General features: G+C 52.1%; 1 protein-coding gene across 8 annotated transcripts in view; it reads right to left on the bottom strand.

Annotated features, from left to right (window-relative positions):
* Positions 1-550: 550 nt before the first annotated feature.
* The window catches only part of HIPK2 (homeodomain interacting protein kinase 2), a 194,693-nt gene continuing 167,926 nt past the window's right edge, over positions 551-27,317 (bottom strand). For all 8 annotated transcript variants that reach the window (XM_064289662.1, XM_064289659.1, XM_064289663.1 and 5 more), the window contains 4 exons: positions 26,328-26,609; positions 15,960-16,207; positions 13,201-13,361; positions 551-11,664 (listed from right to left, as the gene is read on the bottom strand). In XM_064289662.1, the coding sequence (XP_064145732.1) occupies positions 11,197-11,664; positions 13,201-13,361; positions 15,960-16,207; positions 26,328-26,609 (1,159 nt within the window). In that variant the 3' untranslated portion in view covers positions 551-11,196. The remainder of the gene's footprint in view (positions 11,665-13,200; positions 13,362-15,959; positions 16,208-26,327; positions 26,610-27,317) is intronic.

Below are 27,317 nucleotides of genomic sequence, written 5' to 3'. Positions count from 1 at the left end.
GGATAAACAGGGGCCAGGCTGAGTGTGCAGTGATTTCAAACAGTTTAATGTAATTCCAAGACAAAGTGTGATTACACATCTACACATATACAATATGCATATGTGAGTTTACAAATTTTAATAAACTCGTTTCACCTCAGAGACCGAAAAAATGATCAAAAAGAAACTGTGAGTAACAAGCTATAACATAGTTCACCACAACGGGACCGCCCTCTCTCACCCTACAGTTAGTAATATTACAGTGAAAATAACTATATTCTTCTATAATTTTTTTCTGTTAAAATCATCTCATAAATTTACAATGCTATTATTAGTTTCCAAGACTAATATAAATTCACTCCATTTTTCTACAACGAAAATGATTATTAATTTAGAAGCACACGACGTCATGATGAAAAACACAAGCATTTTAGTAGCAAGAACTTGATCAGTTAAGAATTAGTTTTCTTGTAAAACATTCTAAAGCCAAGTAAAATATCCATTCTTATAACATACCTATAATGAGACTAAGGGAGAGCTTACGTATAGGTCTACAACACATTGGTTTGTCTTTAAAAAAAAAAAAAGTAGACATTTATAAATAAAAAAGAGGGACAATTCACATAGGAAAAGAGGTACACGAGAAAATACTGTTGCACGCAATAATTTTCACAAAGATTAACGTGGATTAACACTTTTTATTACAGAAACCGCACAGTGAAGGAACACAACAGACCAGGGCTTGCTGTCATGGGGTCATTGAGCTGAGATGACGTGGCGGAGTGAGAGCTGGGTGAGATGGCCTCGGGGAGGGAGCCCTGTTCCTGGGACCCGTGATTGAGGGTCAGCAGATCCCTTCCTCCCTGTCCTTATTCTGGGGAGTGAGGCTTTCTGTCCAGAATGTCCTGAATTCACGGGCAGTTGGAAGGTACACATTCCTACGGATCTGTCCTGTCTCCAGCCTCATGGGTATACCATTTTTGGAAACATGATATAATATCAGAGGCTGCAACTCAGTGCATGTGGTCAAAGCAAACGGGATGGAAAAACCCAGTCCCTCTGCTTGTTGACCTTCTCATCCATCCACGCCCTCAACTGCTGGGGACCCAGAGATTGCAGTGGCACCCTTGGGACCACCCGCCTGGGCAGGTGAGATGGAATGGCCAGGCCGGTGCCATGCAGTGACCCCACGTAGGAAGATGCAGCCTGTGATACGTTCCAGCATGGCGATTCTCCCAGTGCTGGCTCTGTCTCCTAGAACGTCCCTCTTCCTCCTCATCCATAAAGCTATCCTTTTCCTATCAGTAATTTGGCTTGATATATATATATACACAAACATATATATCAACATCTATATCTATACAGTGATTCTACTCAACTAGAAACCCCGCTGCCCCCAGGCCTGACTTCCTTGTCTACTTCATTTGGTTAAAAAACACACACGCAGAGGATGAGGGGACGCTCTGGGGGCCAGAAATGATTGTGCCCTGGAAAATCTGCAGAAGAAAGCTTCAATGGGCAGCCGCACGGAAGTGAAGGAGGCGAAGGGTGGGAAAAATCATTGACCCTGGAGGCAGAGCGAACAGTAGGATTTGCCTTTGAAGGGCTGGTGGGTGGGGGGGAGGATATGTTACCATTCAGAAGTCACAGAAAGCTACAAAGGACGGGCATGGTCAAGTCACTTCATTTCCCAAGTTCTTCCTTATAACCTGAGCCAAACTATTAAAATAGTAATAATAAAAGTAATACGAAGTCCACTGACCCTTCAACCAAGTAGGTGAATGTCTGAGGCAAGACCATCCCTCTCAAGGCCAATGGGTCCTCTCCCAGGCTTTGGAGAGCTTCCCGGGGGTCCTGTGTGCCTGGGCATGGGGCTGCTGTGACGGCAGGGTGGGATGGCGGTGGCCACGGGGCCCATGACCCAACATTAGGTCAGTGGCTGGGGCCCCTGGGAGGGGAGGCAGCATCAGGAGAGGCTCATTCAGAGACCGCTTGAAAGAAAGCTGAGAGGGCCATGGTGCAGCCCTTTCTCAGATACAGCACATTCACTTCTGAAATTTAAAAAAGGAGCCAATTTCTCTGCCTCGAGTTTGTAAAGATAGGGTTAAGCCCAAAAGATGACGATATAAAATTCATTTGGTTCATTAATGCCAAGGAAAAACAAACTGAGGATAGCAGGAAGAGAGTTAGGAGGGGTGAGATGAAAAATACTTCACAATAACGTTTCTCACACAAAACCGTCATGAGAACATCCTGTTGGTGCAGGTCACGGGACAAAGAAAATGCATGAAAAAAAAAAAGTTCCCTGGTCCCAAGAGTTTTCAGTTTTAAAGGTCTTATCTGCTAAAAGGGATGTACACAGAAAACCCAACCCAAACTCTCATGGAAACCAGCGTTTTCCAGTCTGATCCTGTCTGGCAACGGGGCCCATTTTTGTCTCTGAAGATGTGACAAACGTGACCTCCACTGGGCTGGTCTCGAGTGGAAGGTCCTGGGCAGCCCTGACCCTCCCTTCTCCTGCTCAGTAGCATTTACGACCTCAGGAAGGAATCTCAGGTTCCCTCCCACCCACCCAACCAGGTTCCAAATCGAAGCTTGGTGACGAACACGAAGTAAACCCACCCCTTTACACTGATTTTGCTCTAAAGGAGAAAAGAAATCGAGAACAGCAGATCTATGGAAAACCCTGCCAAGCATTTGTCAAAATACTGCTAGGAGCCCAGAAATAGCAGCTGCATCTTCAGGGCCTCCTGGATCCCAGTGTCTTCTATTGCCTGGAGAATGGATGTCAGCGGATCTATGAATAACTTAAATATTCAAAGTCAAGACGGAAACAATGGGCCGGGGACCTGTTCTCTCTAGGCTTCCGGAAGGAGGGGTGCACAGACCAGCGGTAACAGAGCTTCACGTCTGGGTCGGCTTGGGGTGCCCCTTTCCATCCGGTCCCCAGTTGCTTTTGCATCCTTCAGGTTCCCGTGGACCACTAATACGGAGGGATGGTGCACGTGCTGGGCTACGCAACGGTAGGGTTAGGACGTGGCCTCCGACGGAAGAGGTTTGAAGATGTCAGTTACAAACAGAAATTTAAAAAAGTACCAGCTTAAATGTAAACTATAAAACACTCTAGAAACTAGAAAACGTAGCCAGAAAGATGCTTCAGCGTCTGCGGTTAATGACTGAGGGTACTCATTCAGAATGTGACTCTTCTGAGGTCTTAGAAGGCTAACAGCATTTTACAGTAGCTAAAAACATACGTGCTTCACATGTGCATCTATCTAAACACCACGTGTGACTACCACACAGAGCATAATCTATTCCTTGGTTTACGTCTTCTGTAAAGAGAAGCTGTTTTCAGAATTCACTTAAGCAACAATGGCCAGGGTGTGCGTTCATCATTATTTTCAGCCCACATACAGTTCCTAGTCTTTTAAATCCCAAGATCAAGTTGGCTACATTTTTTAAAAAAGGCTAAAACCAGGATGAATGCCCACATTTGAGGTAATTATTGCCATCAGATCACAGTTTGTGTAAGATAATGTATCTAAAACCTTCCTTAAAAACATCTGTAGGTGTTCTGTTAGAATTCCAGAATACCTATTGAAACCAACCAAGATCTCAAATTCTGATTAGCTGGGTTTGCTTCCCATGGAGTTAAGGTTCTAGAAGATTCTAGAATGTGTGTAAACTACCTAAGAATTTAGGCAAACAAGCCTGGAGCCAGTCAAAGATTTTTTAAAAGAAAAAAGAAAACAAAAAACCCACTCAAAACAACTGAGGAGATGTTTCATAGCAAAGGATAATAGTTTTTTAATTAAAAATCTAGTCCCAGAGCATTTCTAAATTTTTGCCACCTTTCAACCAAATCAAAATGTATCTATATTACCTTTAATCTCAATCCAGGGCAAGGGAGACACCTTCCTTATATCCTGAAAGTTGGCTAGTTTTTCTTAGTTCATATGATTGTAACTTTCCATTTCTTTGAAAGAATACTTTGCTCCTGATTTTTAAAGTTATCCTCTCTTTCTCCTTCTGTTCCCCCCGCCTTTTTTTTTACACAAAGGAAAAAAAAAGAAAAGTTCCTGGACACCAGACCCACACTGGAATTTCCAAGTTTGCTGTGAACCCCTCATCTGGTTCTACCCAGAGCTGACGAGCGGATCTTTGATGAGATCTGAGTTAGTTGTCGTGACATTTATCAGTGCAGTAAAAAATAGCATTTTGAAAAAAATATATACCTTTAGTATTGCCTTTCTAGAATTAACTATAAGCAAGGAAAAATTATTTTTTTTAAAAAAGAAAAGACATTTTCTTTTTCTCTCTCCCAAGAGTCTGTTGTAGCAGCACTGCTAAAGCTAGTCCGTACACCAGAAAGAATCTCAAATGAACTCAACTGTGACTTAAAAGAAACTCTCCCAAGATTTTCTCTACCAGTCAAACAAGCTCGGCCCCTTCTGCCTACAGCGAATTCGAGACTCCCTCTCTGCTGAGCTTCAGTGTGGGACGTTCCTTAAAGGCCTTTCTTTGCACAAACTCACAGGAGGCCATGGAGGCTGCTGGTTGGGATCGCGGGTTATCTGGGGCTAAGGCCCCAGCCTGGGGCCACTTACCAGCCTTGTGACCCTGGGCAGGTTACTTGAGCTCTCAAGCCAGTTGCCTCATTGGTGAGAAGACTAATATTGCTGACCCCACAGGGCTGTTGTGAAGAAATCAAACAAGGTAAGGGGCTGAAGCTCTTAGCACAGTGTTTGGCACGCAGTAAATGGGAATACCATTAAATGGTTCAGTGAAGGAGGAGGCCACTCATTGCCGTTAATTACAAAGCAAAACAAAGGCCTGATTAACAAAAAATTTATTAGAAACTCAGGGATTCCGGGCCACTATTGTAGTAACTTTCTAACACATGCCACTTTCTCAGAGGTGAGCTTCTTTGTGAGTGGGTGGGGGAGGCAGCATTATCACTCACCCTGGGGGGGCTGTGAGGACTACTGGAGGCCACATACATGACGGGCTTGGCTCACGGCCCACCATATCGAAGCCTTCAGTAAATGCTGGCTACTACTGGCTTGTACGGAGTCCACGGGGGGTGCAAACGGTTAACACGCTCAGCTATTCACCGAAAGGTTGGTGGTTTCTGTCTACCCAAGGGCCTAGGAAGAAAGGCCTGGTGATTTTACTTCTGAAAAATCAACCACTGAAAACCCTATGGAGCACAGTTCTACTCTGACACACATGGGGTCACCATGAGTCGGAATCGACTCAAAAGCGACTGGTTAAAAAAAAAAAAAAAAAAGATAACATAACGTTCTAATGTGAGGTCTGAGATTAGAGGCTCCCAAAGACTCGGTGGGGAGGGTTTGTACGGGTGACCAGGTAGCTCCCCTGTGGAATTGGGGCTCTGTGAAATCATGTCCTGCAAAAGTCACTTTCGTCAACTCTCAGCAAGTCTGAGGGAGGAGCTGGCTTTGTGGTCTTGAACTTCTAGGCGCGAGAAGCCTCTGGGGGGTTGGATAACTGTGCCCAAAGCCTTTAAGATGGTTTCTTTTGTGTTGAAAGACCACTTCCCCCAGCTCCGATTCCCAGGTAGCCTGACAGATTTTATAGACTCAAGAGTCCTAAGGCATCCAAGTGGAAATACTGCTATCTGGAGCTCCCGGTGTGCTCAGCCCCCACACAGCCAGGTGCCTGGTGGAAGGCCTGCTCCATGCCGCCCGCGGTGATGTGAGATGAACAAGGCCCAGGTGCTTCTGTGGCGTCTCCAGCGTCCTGATGGTAGCAGCATGTGCTGATTCCACTCCTCTTAGAAGGAGAGTGCAGTTTTGAAATTAATGCAATTAAAACAAAACAAAACAAAACCCTAGTCAGGACTGAAAAGAAAGAGAACGACACAAGGAATTCCATTGCTCACGATGTCATTATTGCCCAGAAAGAAGAGAAGGAAAGCCATTTTGTCCTTAGGTGGAGGTGTCTCTGAGAAGGTTTCTTTGGCTAAAAAAAGGAACAGGTTTACTTTCCTTTTCAATTTGGTGAGGACAGCTCTGGCCTGCTCAGTGTTAAGGCTTCCCCATCGGAAGGAAGTCAGAAGTGAGACACGCCAGAAAGACAAGACACAGACAAGGAACGAGGCAGAGGCCCCGGGCTGGAATGTCAGGTGGCAACGTCACGCGGGCTGGGCTGGGAAGGATTTTTGCCTTTCTGAGGAATTGTCTCACCTAGTGATTTTCCTCTTTCTGTTTTCTGTCACAGCAACTACCTCACAGGTCAGCAAGAGCAACGGTCACCCATCCTGCCCGCCTCAGCGCCCAGCAGAGACACCCAGGACGAAAGCTGGGCTGGGGTCGCGGAGGCATCACGTTTTATCAACCATGAACCATCCGAAAGACTTCCTGAAGCCTCCTCATTACCTTCCTCCAGTTTCCAAGAAAGTCTGCTCCACTCACTCACACACACTCACACAACCAAAACCCTCCACCACAAGCTTGTTCAAAAATGAGCGTTTGCAATTCCAAAGGTCTACTCAAGGGAAATAGCCCTGTCGGCAGTTATGCTAATACCACCATCCCTTTCTCATACCCAACAATCTGTTATTTGGTTAGGTCTTCCAGGGGGGAGAGGAGGAAACCCAGGGGGCTCCCACAGCTGCCATCAGGCTAGAAATGCAAGCACAGTCCACCCTGCTGACAGCAATGTGGCCCGGCCCTTCTCTCCCCTCCCAATCAGATCCACCGTGCTCCATGTCAGTGTTGACTGGCATCATGCCTCAGCCTCACCCACCCCTTGGCCTGCTCGCCCTCCCCTTGGAAACAGGCACCACATCGTGAAGGAGGCAGGAAGCCCAAAGAGTCAGATGGTTAGCAGAAACCCGCCACTCAGCCACAAGTGACCCTGTAGGATGCAAGCAAGACAACTCTTGACCTGTCCTTTAAATCTTAACTCACTCGTCATTGTATTTCTTCACTAAAGGGGGATGGGGCCAATTAAAGGGCAGACGGCCCCCAGGTTATTCCTAAGGACTTCCTGGCGTTTCCCCACGGTGACCTGGTCGGGGGACAGGCAGCTTTTGCACCCTGCCTGCCAGTGACTTGGGGTTAGGGTCTGAGTGGGAGTCATCGGTATGTGCTCACTCATAGGGGGCTGGCCTCCCTGCTGGGGTCCTCTCTTGGGGCCTTCAATCCACGGCTCTGTGGCGGGGCGGGGGGAGCTGGAGAGGTCAGGTGAGGGTAGGGAGGGTGTAGGGACGCCTGCAGACACTGCGGGGCTGGCCTCAGACTGATGCCTTGCTTCTTCCAGGGAACGCGGCCATTTAAACCCTCTTCGTTTGGGCCCGGGCTTGGGGGCTTTGCTGAGGAGCCTGGTTGAAGCCAGCAGGGATGGCTGTTGCAGCCCTGCAGTGCCTTCACAGCCAACGACCCCATGGGGGACATGGCCACCATGTGTGGAAGGCTGCGGGACTTTGTCCAGAGGTTTCTCTGCCCTCCTACCTACCCACTCATATTTGGCCCACTGGCTTGTCCCTGGAATTGCGTGCTGGGAGGATGCAGGGGGGAGGGGACTGGAGATGAGGGTAGTGCAGTGACTGAGACCACCATGGGGAACGACCACTTGCCCATCACCCTGACACCATCACCCCCAGCGGCTTTTGGAAGGATAACTGTCTTTGCATTGAAGGATATAAGCCACATTCCTGGTGCTCGGATGGGAAACAAGGCGGCGTTTTGGAGGGGGCTGCATCAGCCCTGGGCAGAGGGGCTGCTTCTGCTTGATGGGTGAAGTATCAAAGGTGGGGAGGCCAAGGCTCCCATCAGCAGGTTCAGAACTACAGGAGAGCTCAGAGACGCGGGAACCCACACCCAAGGATCCAACAAGCAGGGATTCAACATTCTTCAAGCCCATGCCTCCTCAGGTCTCATCCCAGGCCACTGGGACACCAACCCACGCATCTTCAGGTCTCGTCCCAGGCCACTGGGACACCAACCCATGCATCCTCAGGTCTTGTCCCAGGCCATTGGGACACCAAACCAGTGCCTCCTTAGGTCTTGTCCCAAGCCACTGGGAATCCAACCCACGCCTCCTCAGATCTCGTCCCAGGCCGCTGGGACTCCAGAGAAATACAACGCTGATGGTGACAATGTCACCAAGTGCCAGATTTGGCCTGTACAGAGAGAAAGGCCTGGATTCTTCCTCAGACCTGTGTTCTGTGGTGGCTTCACCTGATGGCTCTTTGTGGAAAACAGATGACAGAAGCAATCTTCCTAATTCCTGCGTCTTTCATCTCACAAAATCTGACATCTGGTGTCCCTCCAGCCTACTCATTTACTCACAGATATAATAAATTTAAAGATTAAAGAGAAAACACAAAGACACTTGGAACTAATGTGCGTTTAAAACCCCAGCTAAAATATCAACGTGATGATAACGATAATCATTATAATGGCAACAACAAAAATAATTAGTACAATGATATCTCTACAGCAGCAGGGAACTTTCATTCTTGACCTGGAAGAAGGAGAGAAGATGCCAAATGAAGGAATCAGCAGACAAAAGCATTTTCTTTAGAATGGAAGGCTTTCTTGTCCTTTCCCCTAAAAGATCAGATCTAGAAAGGGCCGGAACTGGCTGTGCAAGGGGTCCAGGAAGCCACTCAATAAGGCAAACTGAGGTTCAGCCACAGCCAACATTAGATGCTTTTGTAACTTGGCATGAGAAGGTCTGATGGGATATCGCTGCCATCCGGCTGCCAGAAAGTACCAGTGACAGAGGGATTTTCCAAGCTGGTGTGGTAGGGGAGGCTCTGGCTCACGTGTCCTCTGAAGGCTTGCCCCGCTCCCTTCCCCGACTGACTATTTTCTTACTGTCTCAGACACTGGCACTTCCCACCTCCAGACAAAGACATATTGATCGAGGCACCAAGAGGACAGTATCCTGCTGGTTGCAAACCTCTCCTGACTCCATCTAGGCAGGGGGGTCATGATGCCCTCCAGCCTGAGGCCTGGGCTAAGTCTCTCCAGTTTGGGGACCCCTTTTTTTGTAAGATAAATAAGAATTCGCAGTTGGGTGGGGGGGTTTCCAGAGTTATTTCACAGCTAAGAGCTAAGGTAATGGCTTCTGAGTGGAATGATGCTGGGATCACTAAACACTCCTTTCACAGTAGGCTGCTAAGGGAGGCTGTGGGCCGGGAGGAAAGGGAGGCAGGACAAGGTCGGGCTGCTGAATTTGAGTTATGGGCATCAGGGCCAGCCATGGACTCGGACTCAAGAATCAGACAACTGGAACCCCTGTCAAGCCCCATCTGTGGATGGAAAGATTCTCCCTACGTTCACATGAAGAGTAATTTGTTATAAATTATGAATAGAGAGAACCTTCCCCACCCCTGGCCCCCAGCAGTGTTCAAAGCCTGAGAAAACGTCCAGAACATATCAAAGGTGGAAGAGGGCAGAGGGCAAACTTCTTTGGAAACATAACTGTCCGTGGGAGTGTTTTCGCAGGTGTGGCATGAGACTCCCTGGAGACCCTCACAAGGGTCCCTCTACAGGCCCCTCAAAAACCAAAATAAATCCGTGTCTCGGGTGATCATGGGTGATGTAGGAGGCGATGGTCTGTCTGCGGAGGAAAGGTGTGGCAAAGCGGCAAGGGCAGAAGACCACCTACGGATCCACCCAAGGCTGGGAATGGGGTGACATCTGAGAACAAATAGCTTCTGGTGGGGAGAGTGGGGGCCATGGCCTGGGGTCCTGTGACATGCACCCGGGCTCCCCTTCCATGGTAGGGGGGCTGGGAGGTTGGGGAAGGAAGCAGGATGTGGCCAATGTTACTACCAGAGATGTGACCTTTGGTTCCACTCCACCGAGCTGGGACAGAGAGGGGCGAGGGTGCAGGATGTGGAGTCTCTTGTTCCCTGTTCCTCAAGTAGAGCTCCATCAAGCCATGCCTATCAGATCCACCTGTTCTCCCTCTCAAGCTATACAGACTCCCTCCGCCCAGCCCGGCCGCACACAACACCCCTCTGTGAGCAGACAGCCTGAGGACATGAATATGAAACTGAAAACAATGACAAAAGGAAAGGCCAGAGTAGAACGTTCCAACGGTGGAAGAGTGGGCTTTCATCCGGCTAGCCTTGGCTGGCTGCTGAGAGTACCCGTGGAGGTGAACCTTTGACGCGGCTGCCCTTCGTAAGGCACTAGGAGGGGAGATGTAAAACCAGGACTGGGAGGGCTGTGATGGTGGCGGTGCCGGGACACACAGGGACACTCGCACGCACACACACGTACACGCTCACGCTCACACGCCAGGGCCACCACGCTGGTCACACGCCTGTGTTAAATCACTTATTTTTGTGCAATCACATTGAAGAGTAGTCTATTGGTATCATTGGAGTTGAACACAAAGTTGAAAATGAGGATGCAGAGTGCTACATTCTACTCAGGGGTCGGCGACGACCGCTAGCCCTACGCTACGCAACTAGGGGTTGAGTCAAAGAGAACAGAAATCCTCAGAAAACAAACTCAACTTTGCCACACACATGATTAATGACGTTTTAGGAATCACATTGCTTAGGGATTTGTCCAGAGTGCTCTGGAAGAGGAGAAGTCCCCCCTCCAGGGCTCTCTACCAGCCCGGCCACCTCCCAGAACCAGGCATCCTCTCCTCCCGCCTCTTGGCCTTGCCAACCCCAGACCAACCCCCAAACATCAGCCTCCTCAGACCTCAGTCTGGCATTCTGGAGGAGTGGGGGCTGACTCTTCAGAGTTCTGGAAAAATCCCTAATTCTTACGTTTAATTCATTAAAAAAATCTATTGGATTTCCGTATCAGGCGTCCCTGGCAGCAAATTCTTAAATATCACTTGCTGCCATAAGAAAATAATCTTTGAGAAGTTCATAGATAAAGTTCTTCAAATACTGGGGCCCCTGCTTCCGGAATCTTCCGTGGTGCTCCTCTTCTCTATTCCAGTTGGATGCAGAATGGGCTCGAGAGCTGTGTTTTCTCTTACTGACGTTTTCTTTTTTTTTCCTTTTTTAAAATAAAAAGCATAGATTTCTCCCCTCCTGAATCCCTTCCTTTCAAAACATTCTCTTCTCTGCTCCAGGCGTCCCACCTCCTAGTTCAAGTTTCATCCATCCCACCCGCCCTCCCCTGCCCCATTCGCATTGTCTGTGTGAGGCAGGGTCTTCAGTATAAAAAGCCCGCCCCTCCGCCATCCGTCCCCCACTCCCCCCAGTGTTTATAGATAAGGGTACTGGTTGACCTTGGCGGGGCTCAGCGGGTATCCAGTGTAGACGGTGGAGGCCGGCGAGGCGCTGATGTAGGTCTGGTGGGCGAACTGGGCAGGGTACTGACTTGGATGGAGGGTGGGCGAGGGCAGCACCCGCGGGCCCATGCTAACGGGCACCTGGTGGACGATGCTGGCTGGGTAGGCGGTGTGCTGCACAGGGTGGCGCGCCGAGCCCTGGGAGGCCACCAGGTGGGCCACGGTGCCGGTGGAGCCCAGGGCCGCGGGTGCGGTGTAGGTGTACAGGTGAGGCTGGGCTGGGAGGTGGGCGGCAGCCGCAGCGGCCAGGTGGGGGTGAACCGCGCCATGGCTGGGGCTGTTGTGTGGGAAGGAGTAGGGGGCCTGGGCCATCGTGGGGGCGATGTAGGCTTGCTGCCGGCGGTGGTTCCCCGCACGGTCCGCGGTGATGTGCTGCTGGGCCTGAAGGAGCCAGAGAGAGGGGGGTCAGGGGCAGGATGGCAGGGGGAAGAGGGAGGGAGGTCCAGGGGACCACGGGGTGGGGGGAAGGGAGAGGAAAAGAGAGGTTGAGCCAGAGAGATGGGGAGGTTAGGGGCCGGAAGAGGGAAGGGAGGAGCTGGTGGGGGAAAGGAGGAGCTGGGGGGGCTGGGGGAGGGGAAGGAGGGGGGAGAGGAGAAGAAGGGAGGGAAAGGAGGGGGGAGGGGTTGGGAAGGGGGGGTGGGAGAAGCAGGGAGGAGGGGGCGGGGAGGGCAGAATTCGGAGGAATGCGGGAAGGCTTGGCCCGTGCGTGCACAGAAAGTGGAAACTAGGCTGGGCCGAGAGAGTAGCACACTGCCTGTCATCCTCAGCTGGGACAACACCTGATCCCGGCAGCTGCCACGCTAACAGACTGGATTTTCCCCAAGGATGCAGGAAGCTCAAGGCATCAAGGCCCCTTCCTTGAGTGCCGGCTACTCTCTCACTCACAGGGAAACCTGTTCTTTAACATCACAGACTCAGACCAGGGCAGATTATCCAACAGGCGAGTTAAGCACAGTGTTTAATCTGCTTACCAGATCATCTGTAGTGAACAATTTCACATTTTTTTTCACCACATCAAAGATTCTGCTTCTAAGTATGTCTGGCACCTGTCTCTCCCAACCCCACAGCACCTTTTTACAGAATCAAAGCCTCTGTTCAAATTTATAATCCCTGACAAGGGGGGGAAGACTCAGTCAGCAAGGTAAGCATGGGTTTACTTGTGTTTACCTCCTAATCTGTAGTGAACAATGTCAATGTGGTGAAAAACAGCTGACACTGCTCACTACAGATCAGTAAGTAGCACAAGAAAGCCCGTGCTTATTGGGGAATCCACCTGACTCAGGCCCTTGGCTGCGTGAACTCTGATCAGCACAAATGACACCTCCCACTCACACCAAGAAGCCTCCATGGACAACCTGAAGGGCAGGCTCCAGAGCACAAATTCCACATTCATCTTAACATAGCTCGCTCGAAACAGGACCTGAGTCCCCTCTGACCTTTCATGTGCGGCCCTGCTTGGCTCTTAGCCTCTGAAACATGCTCCGCCCACCTTCCCTTGAGTCCTAGAATGAGTCTTCTCCTTTACTGGGGTCTCAGGGGTGAGGCCTCCCTTGTTATGATGCATCAGTAAACCTGTCTTTTTCAGACTACAGGCCTCTCCGTGTCCCGGACTGGGACAAACTGCTCCATGATGGGCTGAAAACAGCATCCCACCCCATACATGGGCAGCCCTATTTTTAAGCTCTGGCATCATAGCACTGACGCTTGCCAACATCAGATGGGTCACTTTGCTTTGGTCCCGCTCTCTGTGAACCAGTGATACCGACTCCCCATGGGGAAGGAGCTGCCGAGGTCAACCTGGCTGCTTCCTGCTGCCCTCTGGGAGCTGGGTGAGGGTCCGGCATGGTGACCTCTCTGGGTGGTTGGACAAGTCCAAGGCCTCGAGCCTGGCCAGGTGGGGGCCACCGGGGGGCTTACCTGACTGAGATTCAGAGGCTGTTGCTGCTGGAAGTGCGGCCCTGGCCGCTGCTGCCGGTAGGCAATGGCTCCAGACGAGCTCCCTGAAGAGTGACCGCTGGTGGAGGTCATGTTGCTAGAGGACTTGGACTTGTAGAAGGATGAGTGGTGGCCAGTGCTGACTGTTGGGAGAAGAACAGGCCACTGGTTAGCTATGGCGCCTTGCTGCCCAGAAGATGCTGCCCCGGGAGAGGAGATGGTGGGCTTACAGAATGAACACACCTTGAGGCCAGCCGATCACGGGCCAGCCACCTCCCCAGGAGCCCAGCTGTGATGGTGCCTCACTCTGCTCCACACTAGTGACTAGGCTCTGAGTGTATCTTGGACTGTGAGGGTGGCTGGGCCCCGAGGATGGGGTGGAGCAAAGGAAGGCTGGGGTGGAACAAAGGAAGGCTGGGCCCCCAAGGATGGGGTGGAGCAAAAGAAAATGGCAAAGGACAGGGGAAGCAGTGTGAGCCACAGCCTGAGACCAGGCCTGAGAGACCCTCCTGGGAGGGGTACTGCTGCCATCTGGGACACGGGTGGAGCACTGTTCCCTCCATGAGTGCTCATGAGGTCAGTGTTTGCAATGTGAGTAAGATACCTTCACTCCCTTGGCTTTCGATGGAGGACAAGTTTGTTCTGCAACTTACCTCTTCTGCACCCCTTGCTGGACTTCAGAATTATGACCTGGTGACACTGAAAAACTAACGGGGGTGCACCAGAAAGAAGAAGGAATGTTCTCTATACCTCTTTAGGGTCTCAACAGAGACTCACAGATGCATAGTGATACATAAAGCAGGACGTGGACACCAAGCCTCAGAAAACAAGAACGCGGTACGTCCCAGAAGTACAGAGAACTAGGACAAAACTAACAGGGTAAAGAAGTTTACATTAACCAAATCATCCCTGTCTGCTTCTGCGTCGAGCCATCTGTGGATGCCAACTCCCCACATGGCGGGATTGGGGCTCCACAGGACAGGGTGCAGAGAAGGGCACCATGCAGGGGCAGGTGTGGCTGCAGGCAGGGTGCTATTGCTTGCCTGCCTCTCGGCTCTCTAGAATCGGATTGGTTCTCTCCAGAAGCAATGTCAAGCTCAGATGAATGAACATCAACAAGAAAAAATCTACAGTCAATGTGAAAAAAGGCCACCCGCTGTTCCCTAAGCAGACCCCCAACTCTAGGACTTTGAGGAAGGTGCCCAATGAAGAGGGGGGTAGGAGAAGAGGCACAGGAAGTGTGTACAGCTGATAGAGAGCTGGCCGGGACATGCCAGGATGTCAGAAGACAAGTCTCTCAGCACGTTAAGGGCTTCCCAAGCATTGGCTGTGTTCAGTTGTCCTTACTACTGAACCTCCTCCCTGGCTAAAGCGGATGCTCATGGAACAGGTGTCCGCTCCAAGTGGGGACAATCACACTCTGTCTGCTGGGAACGGGACTCTGGGAGCTGGGGTTCTGGCTCAAGGCCCACAGGTTAAGGCAGTGGGCATCGAGCAGGCGCCTGCACCGGGTGGTTCTGTTCCTGCTTGGGACTCAGTTGTTGAACCCCGGGCCCCCCCACCCCCACATCCTGCTCCCTTCCAGGAACTTCTTTGTCTCAGGCCAATGGAAAGTTCATCTTGTTGCCTTCCAAAGGAACCCAATGCATGCAAGAGACCTAGGAAGGCTCCGTGAGAAGTTCTAAAGGACCCTCCCCGACCCCAAACCACAGGAGGATTAGGGTGTGAGAACAGACGGACAAGCAGCCTTCCTCATGCCTGGAGCTGTCAAGGGAGGGCGTGGGCTCCCTGATACGCTGCGAGCTCCTGCTAGGGCGGCTGCAGCTGGCCCAGGCCAGCTGGGCGCTGAGGTTGAGGGAGGCTCTTTTCCCGATTTTTCCAAGTCTGGGGTGATTTTGCGCTAAGGGCATAGATTAGTTTTGAAAAAGGCCGATAGGGTGGGCAGGCATCGGAATGCGGCCTTCCCTGCTCTGGTCTGTTACTAGGAGGTCGGCAAGCCGCCTGCCCAGGCAGGGGAGAATAAACGTCTCTTTAAGAAGACAGTGGCACCGCCTGCTTTAGAACCACCAGCCTTACTGGCAATAACTTTTTGCAATTTTTTTTCTTAAATCTGAACATTCCTCAGAGTTTCTCAGCCATCTGGGTATTTTTTTTTTCTTTTATTCCAGATATAACGCAGTCCTTGCAGAAATGAGGAGCTCTGGTGGTGCAGGGGTTAAGCTGACTCTGAGAGGTCAACGGCCTTGAAAACCCGGTGGGGCAGCTCTGCTCTGCCTACAGGGTTGCTATGAGTCAGAACTGACTTGACAGCAAAGGCTTTTTTTGTGTGGTCCAAAGGTTAACACGCTTGGCTGCTAACTGGAAGGTTGGAAGTTTGAGTCCACCCAGAGGCACCGTGGAAAAAAGCCCTGGCAATCTACTTCTGAAAAATCAAACACCGAAAACCCTGTGGAGCACGGTTCTACTCGAACACACGAGTTGGAGTCTATAGGATGGCGACTGGTTTTCATTCATCAGCTTCAGGAGATAAAGCGCCATTGTAAAGGTGGTGAAGTACCACAAATTACAGATAAAATGCTGCTCATGGGATGTGCTGTTGAGCAGGACCCCAGCCTGGCTGCCTGGACGAAATGGGGCAGGACCCGCTGCAATACCCAGCACCTGTATCTCATGGCCCCTACAGCCCCGTGTCTGCAGCAGGGCACAGAACCTAGCCCGGAAGAGGCCTGCCCGCCCGTTACCTGGCACGAGGCTGTCACACTCCACCAGCACCTCGCTGGCCTGGGTCTTCAGGGGTGGCACGATGATGGTCCGGGGGTTCCCGGGGCAGTGGACGTCCAGGCCACCCTTGCTGTCGAAGGTGTGGGTGCTGCTGTGGCCAGCCCGCTGCTGCCCAGAGTAGGGGCTGTTGTTGCTGGAGGAGTCGGAGTAGGGGGAGTCGTGGACCGTGACACAGCTGATGACGTTCTTTCTCTGCTTGGAGACGGTGCTGGAAGGACAGGGGAGCAGAGGGTGGTGAGGGGCGCTCAGGGGGAGGCCTGCCAGCCCCCCCACAGCCTGCCTGTGCCCTGGGAAGGCGCTGCCTGTTCTCCCGCCACCGCATGGGGAGGAACAGGGCCTGCAGACGTGGGGAGCTGGTCAACGGCCACCGCCCTGCTGGGAGTGGGCAGGTGGGAAGCTCAGGGTGGGTGGAGGCAGAGCCCCGGAGGAGGCGGCGCCTGGAGCAGAGCCCGCAGTGACCCAGGCGCCACCAGAACGGGTATCCAGTAAATGGAGGAGCCCAGCAAGCGGCAGGGAGCCCGAGACAAGGTGTGGGAGGGCAGCCCCGCCAGGGAGGAAGCACTGTGGGCTCAGGTGGGGCCTGTGACATGCAGAGAGGTATGCAAGAAGGCATGGGATTTCTAAGGGGGCTCAGGACACAGCCTGTAGGGGTGGTGGGCTCTGAGAAGGGAGGGGAGCCCTGGGGAGGGAAGCAGATACCCAAGGGAGAGGCGGTACGAGGGGGGAGGCGGGTCCCGAATGAGGTGGGTCCCGAGGGGGTAGGCGGGTTCCGAGGGAGGAGGGTCCTGAGTGGGGAGGCGGGTTCTGAAGGAGATGAGTTTTGAGGGGGGAGGGGGTCCCCATGGGGGAGGCAGGTCCTGAGGAGGGAGGCGGGTTCTAAAGGAGGTGGGTTCTGAGGAGGGAAGCGAGTCCTGAGGAGGGAGGTGGGTCCTGAGGGTGGAGGCGGGTCCTGAGGAGGGAGGCGGGCTCTGAAGGAGGTGGGTTCCGAGGAGGGAAGCGAGTCCTGAGGAGGGAGGTGGGTCCTGAGGGGGGTGGCGGGTCTCGAGGGGGGAGCTGGGTCCTGAGGGGGGAGGCGGGTTCTGAAGGAGGTGGGCCTCAAGGGGGGAGGTGGGCCCCGAGGGAGGAGGCGGGTCCTGAGGAGGGAGCTGCGTCCTGAGGGGGGAGGCGGGTCCTGAAGGAGGTGGGTCCTGAGGGGGGAAGCGGGTCCTGAAGGAGGTGGGTCTCGAGGAGGGAGGTGAGTTCAGAGGGGGGAAGCGGGTTCTGAGGAGGGAGGTGGGTCCTGAAGGAGGCGGGTTCTGAGGGAGGCGGGTCTCCAGGGGGGAGGCGGGTCCCGAGGAGGGAGGCGGGTTGTGAAGGAGGTGGGTCTCCAGGGGGGAGGCGGGTACCGAGGGGGGAGGCGGGTTCTGAAGGAGGAGGGTCCTGAGGAGAGAGGAAGGCTCTGAAGTAGGCAGGTTCCGAGGGGGGAGGCGGGTTCTGACGAGGAAGGAGGGTTCGGAGGAGAGAGGCGAGGTATGAGGAAAGAGGCGCGGCCTGAGGAGGGAGGCGGGTTCTGAGGTGGGGGGAGGATACTGAGGAAGGAAGCAAGGTCTGAGGAGGGAGGCGGGTTCTGAGGGAGGAAGCAAGGTCTGAGGGAGGCGGGTTCTGAGGAGGGGGAGGATACTGAGAAAGGAAGCAAGGTCTGAGGAGGGAGGTGGGTTCTGAGGGAGGAGGGTTCCGAGGGGGGAGGATACTGAGGAAGGAAGCAAGGTCTGAGGAGGGGGGAGGGTTCTGAGGAAGGACGCAAGGTCTGAGGGAGGCGGGTTCTGAGGAGGGGGAGGATACTGAGAAACTAAGCAAGGTCTGAGGAGGGAGGAGGATACTGAGGAAGGAAGCAAGGTCTGAGGAGGGAGGCGGGTTCTGAGGGAGGAAGCAAGGTCTGAGGAGGGAGGCGGGTCCTGAGGGAGGAAGCAAGGTCTGAAGGAGGCGGGTTCTGAGGAGGGAGGAGGATACTGAGGAAGGAAGGAAGGTCTGAGGAGGGAGGTGCAGTCTGAGGACAAAGGCGGTGCGGCACACCCTCAGGCTGAGGGAGTTATGGGCGATGGGTCGAGCCCTCCGCCATCTCTGCGGGGTCCCTGGGTGACTGGGGGCAGCCGCGCACCCCTGAGCTGGCCCTGGCTTGGGCATCGGTCAGGGCCAGGTGGGCGGCTGCCATGCATGGGGTGACGCTCTGGCTCGCGGCCTCCGTCCTGTACCTGACACTTAGCATGGGGATGGGGAGCAGGCCAGCACGCCCTCCCTGGGACACCCCTGGTAGTGGGGTGATTCTGGGAGCCCGTTCTGCCCGTCTCCAAGTCCAGCGAGGCTGGAGGGAGGATGAAGATGGGATTCACTGCTGTGTGAGGTTTTAAAAATGGACTTTATTCATGTATTTTTGTATATTGATCGTTTATTTTTAAGAGAGATTGACTACCTAGGGCAGATGGTCCGTTTCCGCTTGATAAAATAAGAAGGTATTTATAAAGCGCCTATGGAGGCACAGCCCTGTGGGGGCCTCTTGCCCAAGGTCACGCAGCAGTCACAGGCCCTTGAAGGGGCAAGCCCCAGAACTCCGCAGTCAGGTAGAAGGGCAGCGTCCCACTGAGCAGAGTCACTGACCTGCTAAAGGCTGGCCATTGCCTGGTGACTGAGGGGGCTGGGGAGGGCATCCCACAGGAGGCCCCCTGACGCCACCCCCAATATCTTGTCCGGGTTCCATGTGGCAGGTCACATCTGGGCTGGGTACTCCCTTAGGGGCTGCACACGAGGTCCCTCTGGCTGAGGGTGATATACTTCACCTCTTGGGGATTTGCCTCCTCTTTGAGAAAGTGTGGATGATGATAGGACCCACATCATAGGGCTTTTCTGATGATTGAGTGAAGCCTCCACTCAACATGAGTAAGGTTTTTCTAATAACCCAGAACTATGAGATACACTACTTCATGAACCATGAGCTTCTGGTTCCTAAGAACCTCCTTCTGACAAAAATCTCATCCCAGCTGAATGCTTGGCCTTGCTGACCTATGGGAATTCACGGCCACTCCTGGATGGAAGCCCCCAGGCACGGAGCCTTCCTAAGAGGGGTGAACAACCTGTGTGTGCCCGCATCCTGTTATCCACCAAGGAGTGTGGGCTAAGACCTCTCTTAATTCTTAAGAAGTCCCTACACCTAATGAGCAAAGATGGCCAACACAGTTTAGTATTGATTTTCCTACTTTTTTGGATTTACACAGGACAGGTTTGGAACAGTGAATTCATCTGACAGCTCTTTGAATCTCTTCTATTGTTAGACGTCTCTGTGCTCCACCTGAGTTGACTCTGATTAGAGAACAAATGGGACATGTTCAGTGAGTCACTCTGAGGTTCCCACTGATCATTTCAGAGGCTCACATGTATTGATACTACTGGGAGTCACTCCATATTGTGGATAATTTTTATTGACAGCTCATCAATCCCACTACAAGTTGGCTCGTTGAAATGAGTGTGTGACACAGTAGACTGAGAAATGTTTGCTGAAATGGCCTCGGCAGAACCTCGCTTCTGGGTGCAGAATAAAGCCACCAGGGTTGACGCAGGCATTGTGTCATCATAATGTTTTCCATCATTTTCAAGTGACAGAAATAAGGAGCAAAGAAATCAGCCCCCATGGAAGGAACCACTGCCTGAGGCTCAGAAAACCAAACCAGCTGCCTTTGAGTCAGTTCTGACTCTTGGGGATCCCGTGTGCTCACCAAATATAGGTGCCCCTGATCGGATACACACCAACTACTGTTCAAAGGGCTTTAGATCTGTTATCGCCTCTATCCTCACAGCAAGAGTATGCGACAGAGAATGTTACTGCTGTCATTTCAAAGACGTGGAGAGTGTAAGTAACTTACTTGCCCAAGGTCACACACCTAGTGAGGGCAGAGTCAGGGTTGGAACTGAGACGCTGCACTCTCTCTTACCTCCCCAGAGGCACCTGCAAGCACTGAAGGTGCAAACTAACAGAAACTCTTTGTCCTGCTTCCTCTAGGGCATATTTGGTGACACTCATTCATTCATGTGTGCGTGTATATATACACACACACATATACACACACACACACACCACCATTAGGTGATTTTTGGACTACTTTCTAGAGAATCACAAACAGGTGCCTTGAAGAAACGCTGAGTCGGCACCCCAGCCTCGACCCATGAAGTCACAACAGAAGATTTACCTTCTCCTTCCACCTCCTTCTGTGACTTGATCCTCTCTCCCTAAACCAGCCCACGAGTTTAATAAGCTGTCCTAACCTCAGTAAGCCCACTCCCTGAGCAGTGCTCTGCCCTGCAGCATCCAAACCTCACGTGCACTGTTCTCCGGCTGTCGGAGGAACCCTGGCAGAGGCAGCAAGGGACTCAGGAGGTGGTAACGCATCAGTGGTGGCTCTGTAATGTGCTGGCGTGTCCCCAGGCTTCTGGGGACACTGAGTGGTGCTCTTCTCCCTCTAGACGTGGCCCTAGAAAATGCAGCTCCTTAGCCATCCTCCTCAGCTACCAGGGTGTTCTGAACAAAGGCCTGTGTTACGGACTGAATTGTGTCCCCCAAAATAGGTGTTTTAAATCCTAACCCCTATAGTGGTTATAATCCCATTTGGGAATGGGTTTCCTTTGTTATGCCAGTGAGGCCACATTAGTGTAGGCTGTCTCAAGTCAATCTTTTTTTGATGTATAAGAAATTAAACAAGCAAGCAAGCAGAGACAGGAGAAGATAGGCGCCTTGCCACAGGAAGATCACCAAGGAGCCAAGGAATAGCAGCTGAAGAGACAAGGACCTTCTCCCAGAGTGGACAGAGAGGGAAAGTCTTCCCTTAGAGCTGGCACCTTGATTTTGGACTTGTAACCTCCCAACTGTGAGAAAATAAATTTGTTTGTTAAAGTCACCCAGTTGTGGTACTTCTGTTATAGCAGCGCTAGATAGCTAAGACAGCCTGCAAAGACGCAGTGGAGTGGGCTGAACAAAACAGCCTTCCATGTCCTGACATGATTCCTCTGACTGAATCTCCTTCAAGCAAGGGGAGTGAGCTGCTACTGAAGAACTGAGAAACTGTCCCTTCAAATGACACCATGTGTCTGGCTCGGGTCCTCTGTTCCTTCACTCATGCTTTAATCAGATGACTCCACAAGGACAGCCGGGATGTTCTATGTTGGCTGGCAGTACCTTATTAACCAAGAGCAGGAGAGAAAAGAGCTACCTGGTTGTTGGTGGCAATGGAAACTAACTCCACTGATGTTCACGTGCAACAATGAACGAGTGTGTGGGTCTTTTCCCTCTGCTGAGTGGATGCACATTTTCTAGGCCAAAGTCTTCTAAGCGGCAGTTAATCAGTGTTCTGACTGTGGCCTATCTACCATAATTTCTCTAGATTTTCAATTTAGTGTAAAGAAGGAAGACATTTTTGGGGTCAAATGTTTTAAACATTTCTAAGACTGCCCCAAGCAATTGTTTTTATATCTAAACTAACCCAAACCTGAAAACCAAACTCGTTGCTGTCGAGTCAGTTCTGACTCACAGCAACCCTACCGGAAGGAGTAGAACTGCCCCATAAGGTTTCCGAGGCTATAATCTTTCCAAAAGCAGACTGCCATATCTTGTGCGGAGTGGTTGCAGGGTTCGGATCCCCAACCTTTTGGTAGCAGCTGAGCACTTAACCGCTGTCCCACCAGGGCTCCATATTTAAATTACTGACATTTATGAATCAGTTTTCTTAGTTTACATTTTGGTGACACTGGCTGTGGTACTATCTTTGAGCAGCTGCTGACCCATGCAGAATGAAATTCAGAAGGTAGCAGTGCCCTGATGACCCAAGTAAAACAACCCCCAAAAAACCTGTCTACAGTAGTCCCCCCTTAGCAGGAGATACATTCTAAGACCCCCGGTGGATGCCTGAAACTGTATAGTACCAGACGCTATATATACTATGTTTTGTTCTATACATACACACCTAGGATAAAGTTAAATTTATAAATTAGGCACAATAAGAGATTAACAATAACTAATAAAAAAATAGAACAATTTTAACAATATACTGCAATAAAAGTCATGTGAATGTGGTCCCTGGGGTGGATGGGGCAGGAAGGCGTGAGAGTTCATCACACTACTCATTTAACATTTTCAGACCGTGGTTGACCGTGGGTAACTAAAACCTCAGAAAGGGAAACCGTGGATCAGGCGGACTAGTGTACTAGAAATATCCAAATAATTGAAGGAATAAGTATATGAATGAATAACTGAGACTGGACAAAATCATTTCTAGCTGAAATGAAATCAGCTGAAATGAGCCACTTTGGTTACATACTTTAAAAATTACCCTTCTGCCCGAAGGTTCTAAAATACGGGATGGCAACCTCTAAAAGATCGTTTCCACACAAGGCAGGTTGGCAGAGGGTCTGAACAATCAGACACGCAGCTGTCTAGTTTGTCCAAGCAGATCTCACGTGAGAGGAGAGGGCTTGTTCAGCACATGTGGCCAGTTCAATGCTCCTCAAATCAAAATCTCTTAGACATATTTATATCAGACCAATCGTACTACTTAATTCTGAGGGTCCCAGAAAGGTATCTGTTTGCTGTAACAAAAGTATTGTTTGTTTTCTGTCTTTAGGCCAATTCTCTAGCCATGGCCAGAGTCACCTTAGATGAGGGAATTCGTCGTCTTTCAGGCAGCTTACAGGGCTAGCTCTGGGAGCTAAAATGTTAGAACTGGAGGTAAGTGGCAAATAGAAGATGAGGCCAGGAACACAGAAGATCAGAATCAAAATGCTCACAGCACAGGAAGAGAAATCAGTTTGGGTCAAGGTGGGCAGATTCTCCAGTGTTCAGCTGGAATACAGAAGGTCTAGAGAAGCTCTCCAGCCAGAGAGCCCAAGTGGTGCCCTTCTGTGGCTGTACTTCAGGGGGTACATCCTGGTTTTCCAGGCCAGATGTAGCCACCCCACTTTCCCTCCCAATATAGCTGACCACACCATCTAAGGGAAGCCCTCCACATCTCCCCTTTCCATTTGCAATCCCTTTCTTCCTTGCCTCTTGCTCTCTCTTTGATAAGCACCCCACTGTGCTGCTGACCCCACTGGCCCACCTTTGAGGCTCTGCCCCTCAATCTCCTCGCTTGAACTCACAATCTCTCCTCCCCTGCTGTTTGTCCACAGCTGCCCAGATCTTTGGCCTTAGAAGTTCCCTCTACCCTACTGTTTCCTCAGGCTATTTCCTCCTTGAATCTTCACAGAACTTTGCTCCTTTTTCTGGAGCTGATATTCTGCTTTGTGTTATAAAGATTTGTGTGTCTTATTTTGCTTATTAGCCTGCAAACCTCCCGAGGACAGGGACTGTCTACCTTATTTACGTAACACCTGCAGTTCCTAGCATCCTCCCTTACCCTGGTGGGGCCAAAAAAATCTTTGCTGTGTTAAATTTTATGATAACTCTGATTTCTAAGAACGAGCCGTTGTATTTTCCCCTTTCTCCCCATTCCGCAGCGTGGTCAGGATACTGTGATCACGATTGCACAGTGATTTCTCTGTAAATAAAACAGCTTCTGGTTTGCTTCATCCAACCCAGACTCAAGTACACTTTCCTGCCTTACGGGTGCCTAAAACTTTAAGGAAATGGTCATTTGATCTCTCCAGAAAACATTACCAGGATATCTCATTTTGGGAGCTCCTGTTACACCTGTGGACAGTGGAACCCTCCATGATTCCTCTGAATCTGCGGCGTCCTCCTTGGGCTTCATGTCTCTGGTAAATTTTCATCACCCTGGTCTGGCAGGTTCACTACCACCAGATGTCGTGGAATTGACTCTGACCCGTGGCGGTCCCGTGTGTGTCAGAGTAGAACTGTGCTTCACAGGGTCTTTAGTGGCTGATTTTTTGGAAGTAGGTTGCCAGGCCTTTCTTCTGAGATGCCTCTGTGTGGACTTGAACTGCCAACCTTTCAGTTAGCAGTTGAGCGTGTTCACCTTTTACACCAGCTGCCCTCCACGCTTCTCGCGTAAGGAAGTGATGGCTCCCACCATCAGTATGTGTGGCTGCTCCTCACTTGGGCATCTGCTTAGCTTCTCTGCACTACATGTCTCAGAGTCATGACACCCCAGTCCTTCCAGGCTGCCAAAACATCAGTGCATCTGTTCCTTCCTCGGGCAGTCCTCTGGCTGCTGGGGGGACTGGTGCCTCACCCTGTTCCTCAGACACACAATGAACTCTCCCTGAGCACACAGGTCAAGCCCCTACATCCGCTCAAATCTCATCCTTCAAAAACAATATTCAATCTAGTTGATAGTAGGGGTTTTAAATGACTTTTGCTGTTTTACAGTTGTGGCAAAGGGTTATGGGGAAACGGTTGGGCCCACACATCACTCTGGCTGTGCCCCTGGCCTTGAGCAGCCTTCCCATCCCCTGCTGCATCATAAAGGTGGGAGGGGCACCCCTGCAGGACTGGCCATCACAAGAATGGCTTCACCCATACATGGGTATATTCTGTTATGATTTCAAGGATGGGGATTTACTGCTAATCAGTTGGATCTGTGATTACTAATCAGTAACACTGCATTAGTAATGACATCAGTGACCTGGGCGACACCGCAGATGGTAAGTGTGCACACACAATCATGGATATGTGGGGGAGCAGTGCTGGGCTCAGAGGACCTGCTTCCCACTCTCCCAGGGCTCAGCTCCCCCACACAGGACCAGGCATGATGGGGTCGTGAGATCTCAGTATCTACAGGGCCCATGGTATGTGGGGGGCAGGATGCCAGGGGACTGCCGGTTCTGGGGGCAGGACCCGGGGGCTCATCCGAGTGTAACTGCGTTTCGCAGCAGTCTGGCTGGGACGCAGAACAGACTCCACTGCCGGGTATCCTAGCCGTGCAAACACTCTTCCCCTTTCCTCGGGAGGCAGGAAAGGTGCAAAACGAATTGACTACTTTGGAGCAAACAGTGGTGCTCTCTCGGTGAAGGGCCAGCCAACTGGCAGTTTGAGAGGCTGGGCAGAGGAACAGAACTGGACAATTACTTCAAGTTCCGAGGGAACCACAGCACTATCAGAGGAACATTTGGACCCACTGGGAATATCGGGACCCAGCCTGAGGCAGGAAGCTTTAAACCTATGGGGGGTGAAACACACTAGCCCTGTGTGCTTGGTTTTCACGGTCTCAGGTCCCGACTCTAGAGCCTCTATCACCATTTTTTAAAACCAACGCGACTGGAAATTATTTCAGTATTGAACAACCATGGAAATATCTGTTTGACATTCCTTTGAAGTAACATGGGAGCCCAGTGGTTAAACCGACTGACTAACCAAAAGGCAAGCAGTTCAAAACCACAAGCGGCTCAGCAGGAAAAAGATGTGGCAACGTGCTTCCGTAGAGATTTATAGCCTTGGAAACCCTATGGGGTCGCTATGAGTTGGAATTGACTTGATGGCAGTGGGTTTCTTGGGTTTGAAGGAACTTTAGGATTTTAGGACATGGGGAAACCAGAGTTAGGGGTCAGGAGATGGGGTCACTACGATTGATGATGGAAAATGGCCAAGACCCATGGATAGCTAATGCGGGAGCCTGCCTCACACACGGTCCGCGCCATGAGTAGCTAACGCGGGAGCCCACACCGCCTACAACGCGCACCGTCCGCGCCATGAGTAGCTAACGCGGGAGCCCACACCGTCTACAACGCGCACCGTCCGCGCCATGAGTAGCTAATGCAGAGCCCGCAGCGCCTACAACGCGCACCGTCCGCGCCATGGGTAGCTAACGCGGGAGCCCGCAGCGCCTACAACGCGCACCATCCGCGCCATGGGTAGCTAACGTGGGAGCCCACACCATCTACAACGCGCACCGTCCGCGCCATGGGTAGCTAACGCGGGAGCCCACACCGTCTACAACGCGCACCGTCCGCGCCATGGGTAGCTAACGCGGGAGCCCACACCGTCTACAACGCGCACCGTCCGCGCCATGAGTAGCTAATACAGAGCCCGCAGCGCCTACAACGCGCACCGTCCGCGCCATGAGTAGCTAACGCGGGAGCCCGCAGCGCCTACAACGCGCACCGTCCGCGCCATGGGTAGCTAACGCGGGAGCCCGCAGCGCCTACAACGCGCACCGTCCGCGCCATGAGTAGCTAACGCGGGAGCCCGCAGCGCCTACAACTCGCACTGTCCGCGCCATGAGTAGCTAACGCGGGAGCCTGCACTGCCTATAACGCGCACCGTCCGCGCCATGAGTAGCTAACGCGGGAGCCCGCATCGCCTACAATGTGCACCGTCCGCCCTCCCCTCCAAGCGGGAGCTCAGCGGGCCTCACCTGGTGGGGGCGTGCTTCTGTTCCTCCTCCTCATCTGTGTCGCTGCTGATGGTGATGACGCTGACAGTGGGGCTGGGGGTATCAGGGATGACAATCGTCTGCCGCTGCCGCTCCCTGGTGCTGCTGGAGGCCACGTCGCCCCACCCGCAGGTGACGGAGGAGCTGCAGGCCGGGCTGCCGTGCACCATGGCGCAGCGCGGGGGTGTGTTCTCCTTGACGCGCTTGGACCGCTGCGGGGAGCCGACCACCTGAGAGGAGGACACCTCGCAGGTGGACATGTTCCTGGAACGGCAAAGGCACAGACACTCAGAAGGAGCCTACCCCACAGCTCCATCCCAGGACCGGGCCAACCAGAGACACCAGCGGTAATGTCAGAGGGCGGGTAAGTCAGACACAGGGATGACTGGAGATGTGGCTGCTCAGACAGGGACACGGCCTCCCTGCTTGGCTTGCTCCAGGTGCCTGTTCCCCGTGGGACAAGGGAGCCCCAGGGCTTGGAGGAGAGGGAGGGCTATGTCCAAGGGCAGGGTGGGTTATGTAGGGGTAAAGGTGGTTGTTGTTGTGGTTGGCTGCTGCTGAAGCAGCCCCGACTCGTGGCAACCCCATTCACTCTGGAACAAAACGCTGCCCAGGCCTGTGCCATCCCCATGGTCAATTGCAGATCAGACCTTTGTGACCCAGAGTGTTTTTACTGGCTGATTTTCAGAAGCAGACCACCAGGCCTTTCTTCCTAGTCTATCTTAATCTGCAAGCTCTGCTGAAACACATCATAGCCACACACAGTCCTCTACTGACAGATGGGTGGCGACGATGCATGAGGTACATTGGCTGCGAACTGAACCCAGGTCTCCCTCACGGGAGCTAAGAATTCTACCACCGAGCCATCCGGGGGCAGACGTAACAACTAGTATTTCCGCTGTGTCTGCCCCACACAGCCACTGTTCTCAGAGCCCAGGCCCTACTTCCTAGCTCTGCCTGGTCACGACTTAG

Source organism: Loxodonta africana, chromosome 8, assembly GCF_030014295.1.
Source record: "Loxodonta africana isolate mLoxAfr1 chromosome 8, mLoxAfr1.hap2, whole genome shotgun sequence".
NCBI classification, from domain to species: Eukaryota; Metazoa; Chordata; class Mammalia; order Proboscidea; family Elephantidae; genus Loxodonta; species Loxodonta africana.
The sequence above is the reverse complement of the archived record's forward strand: the minus strand, read 5'-3'. Positions and strand labels throughout refer to the sequence as shown.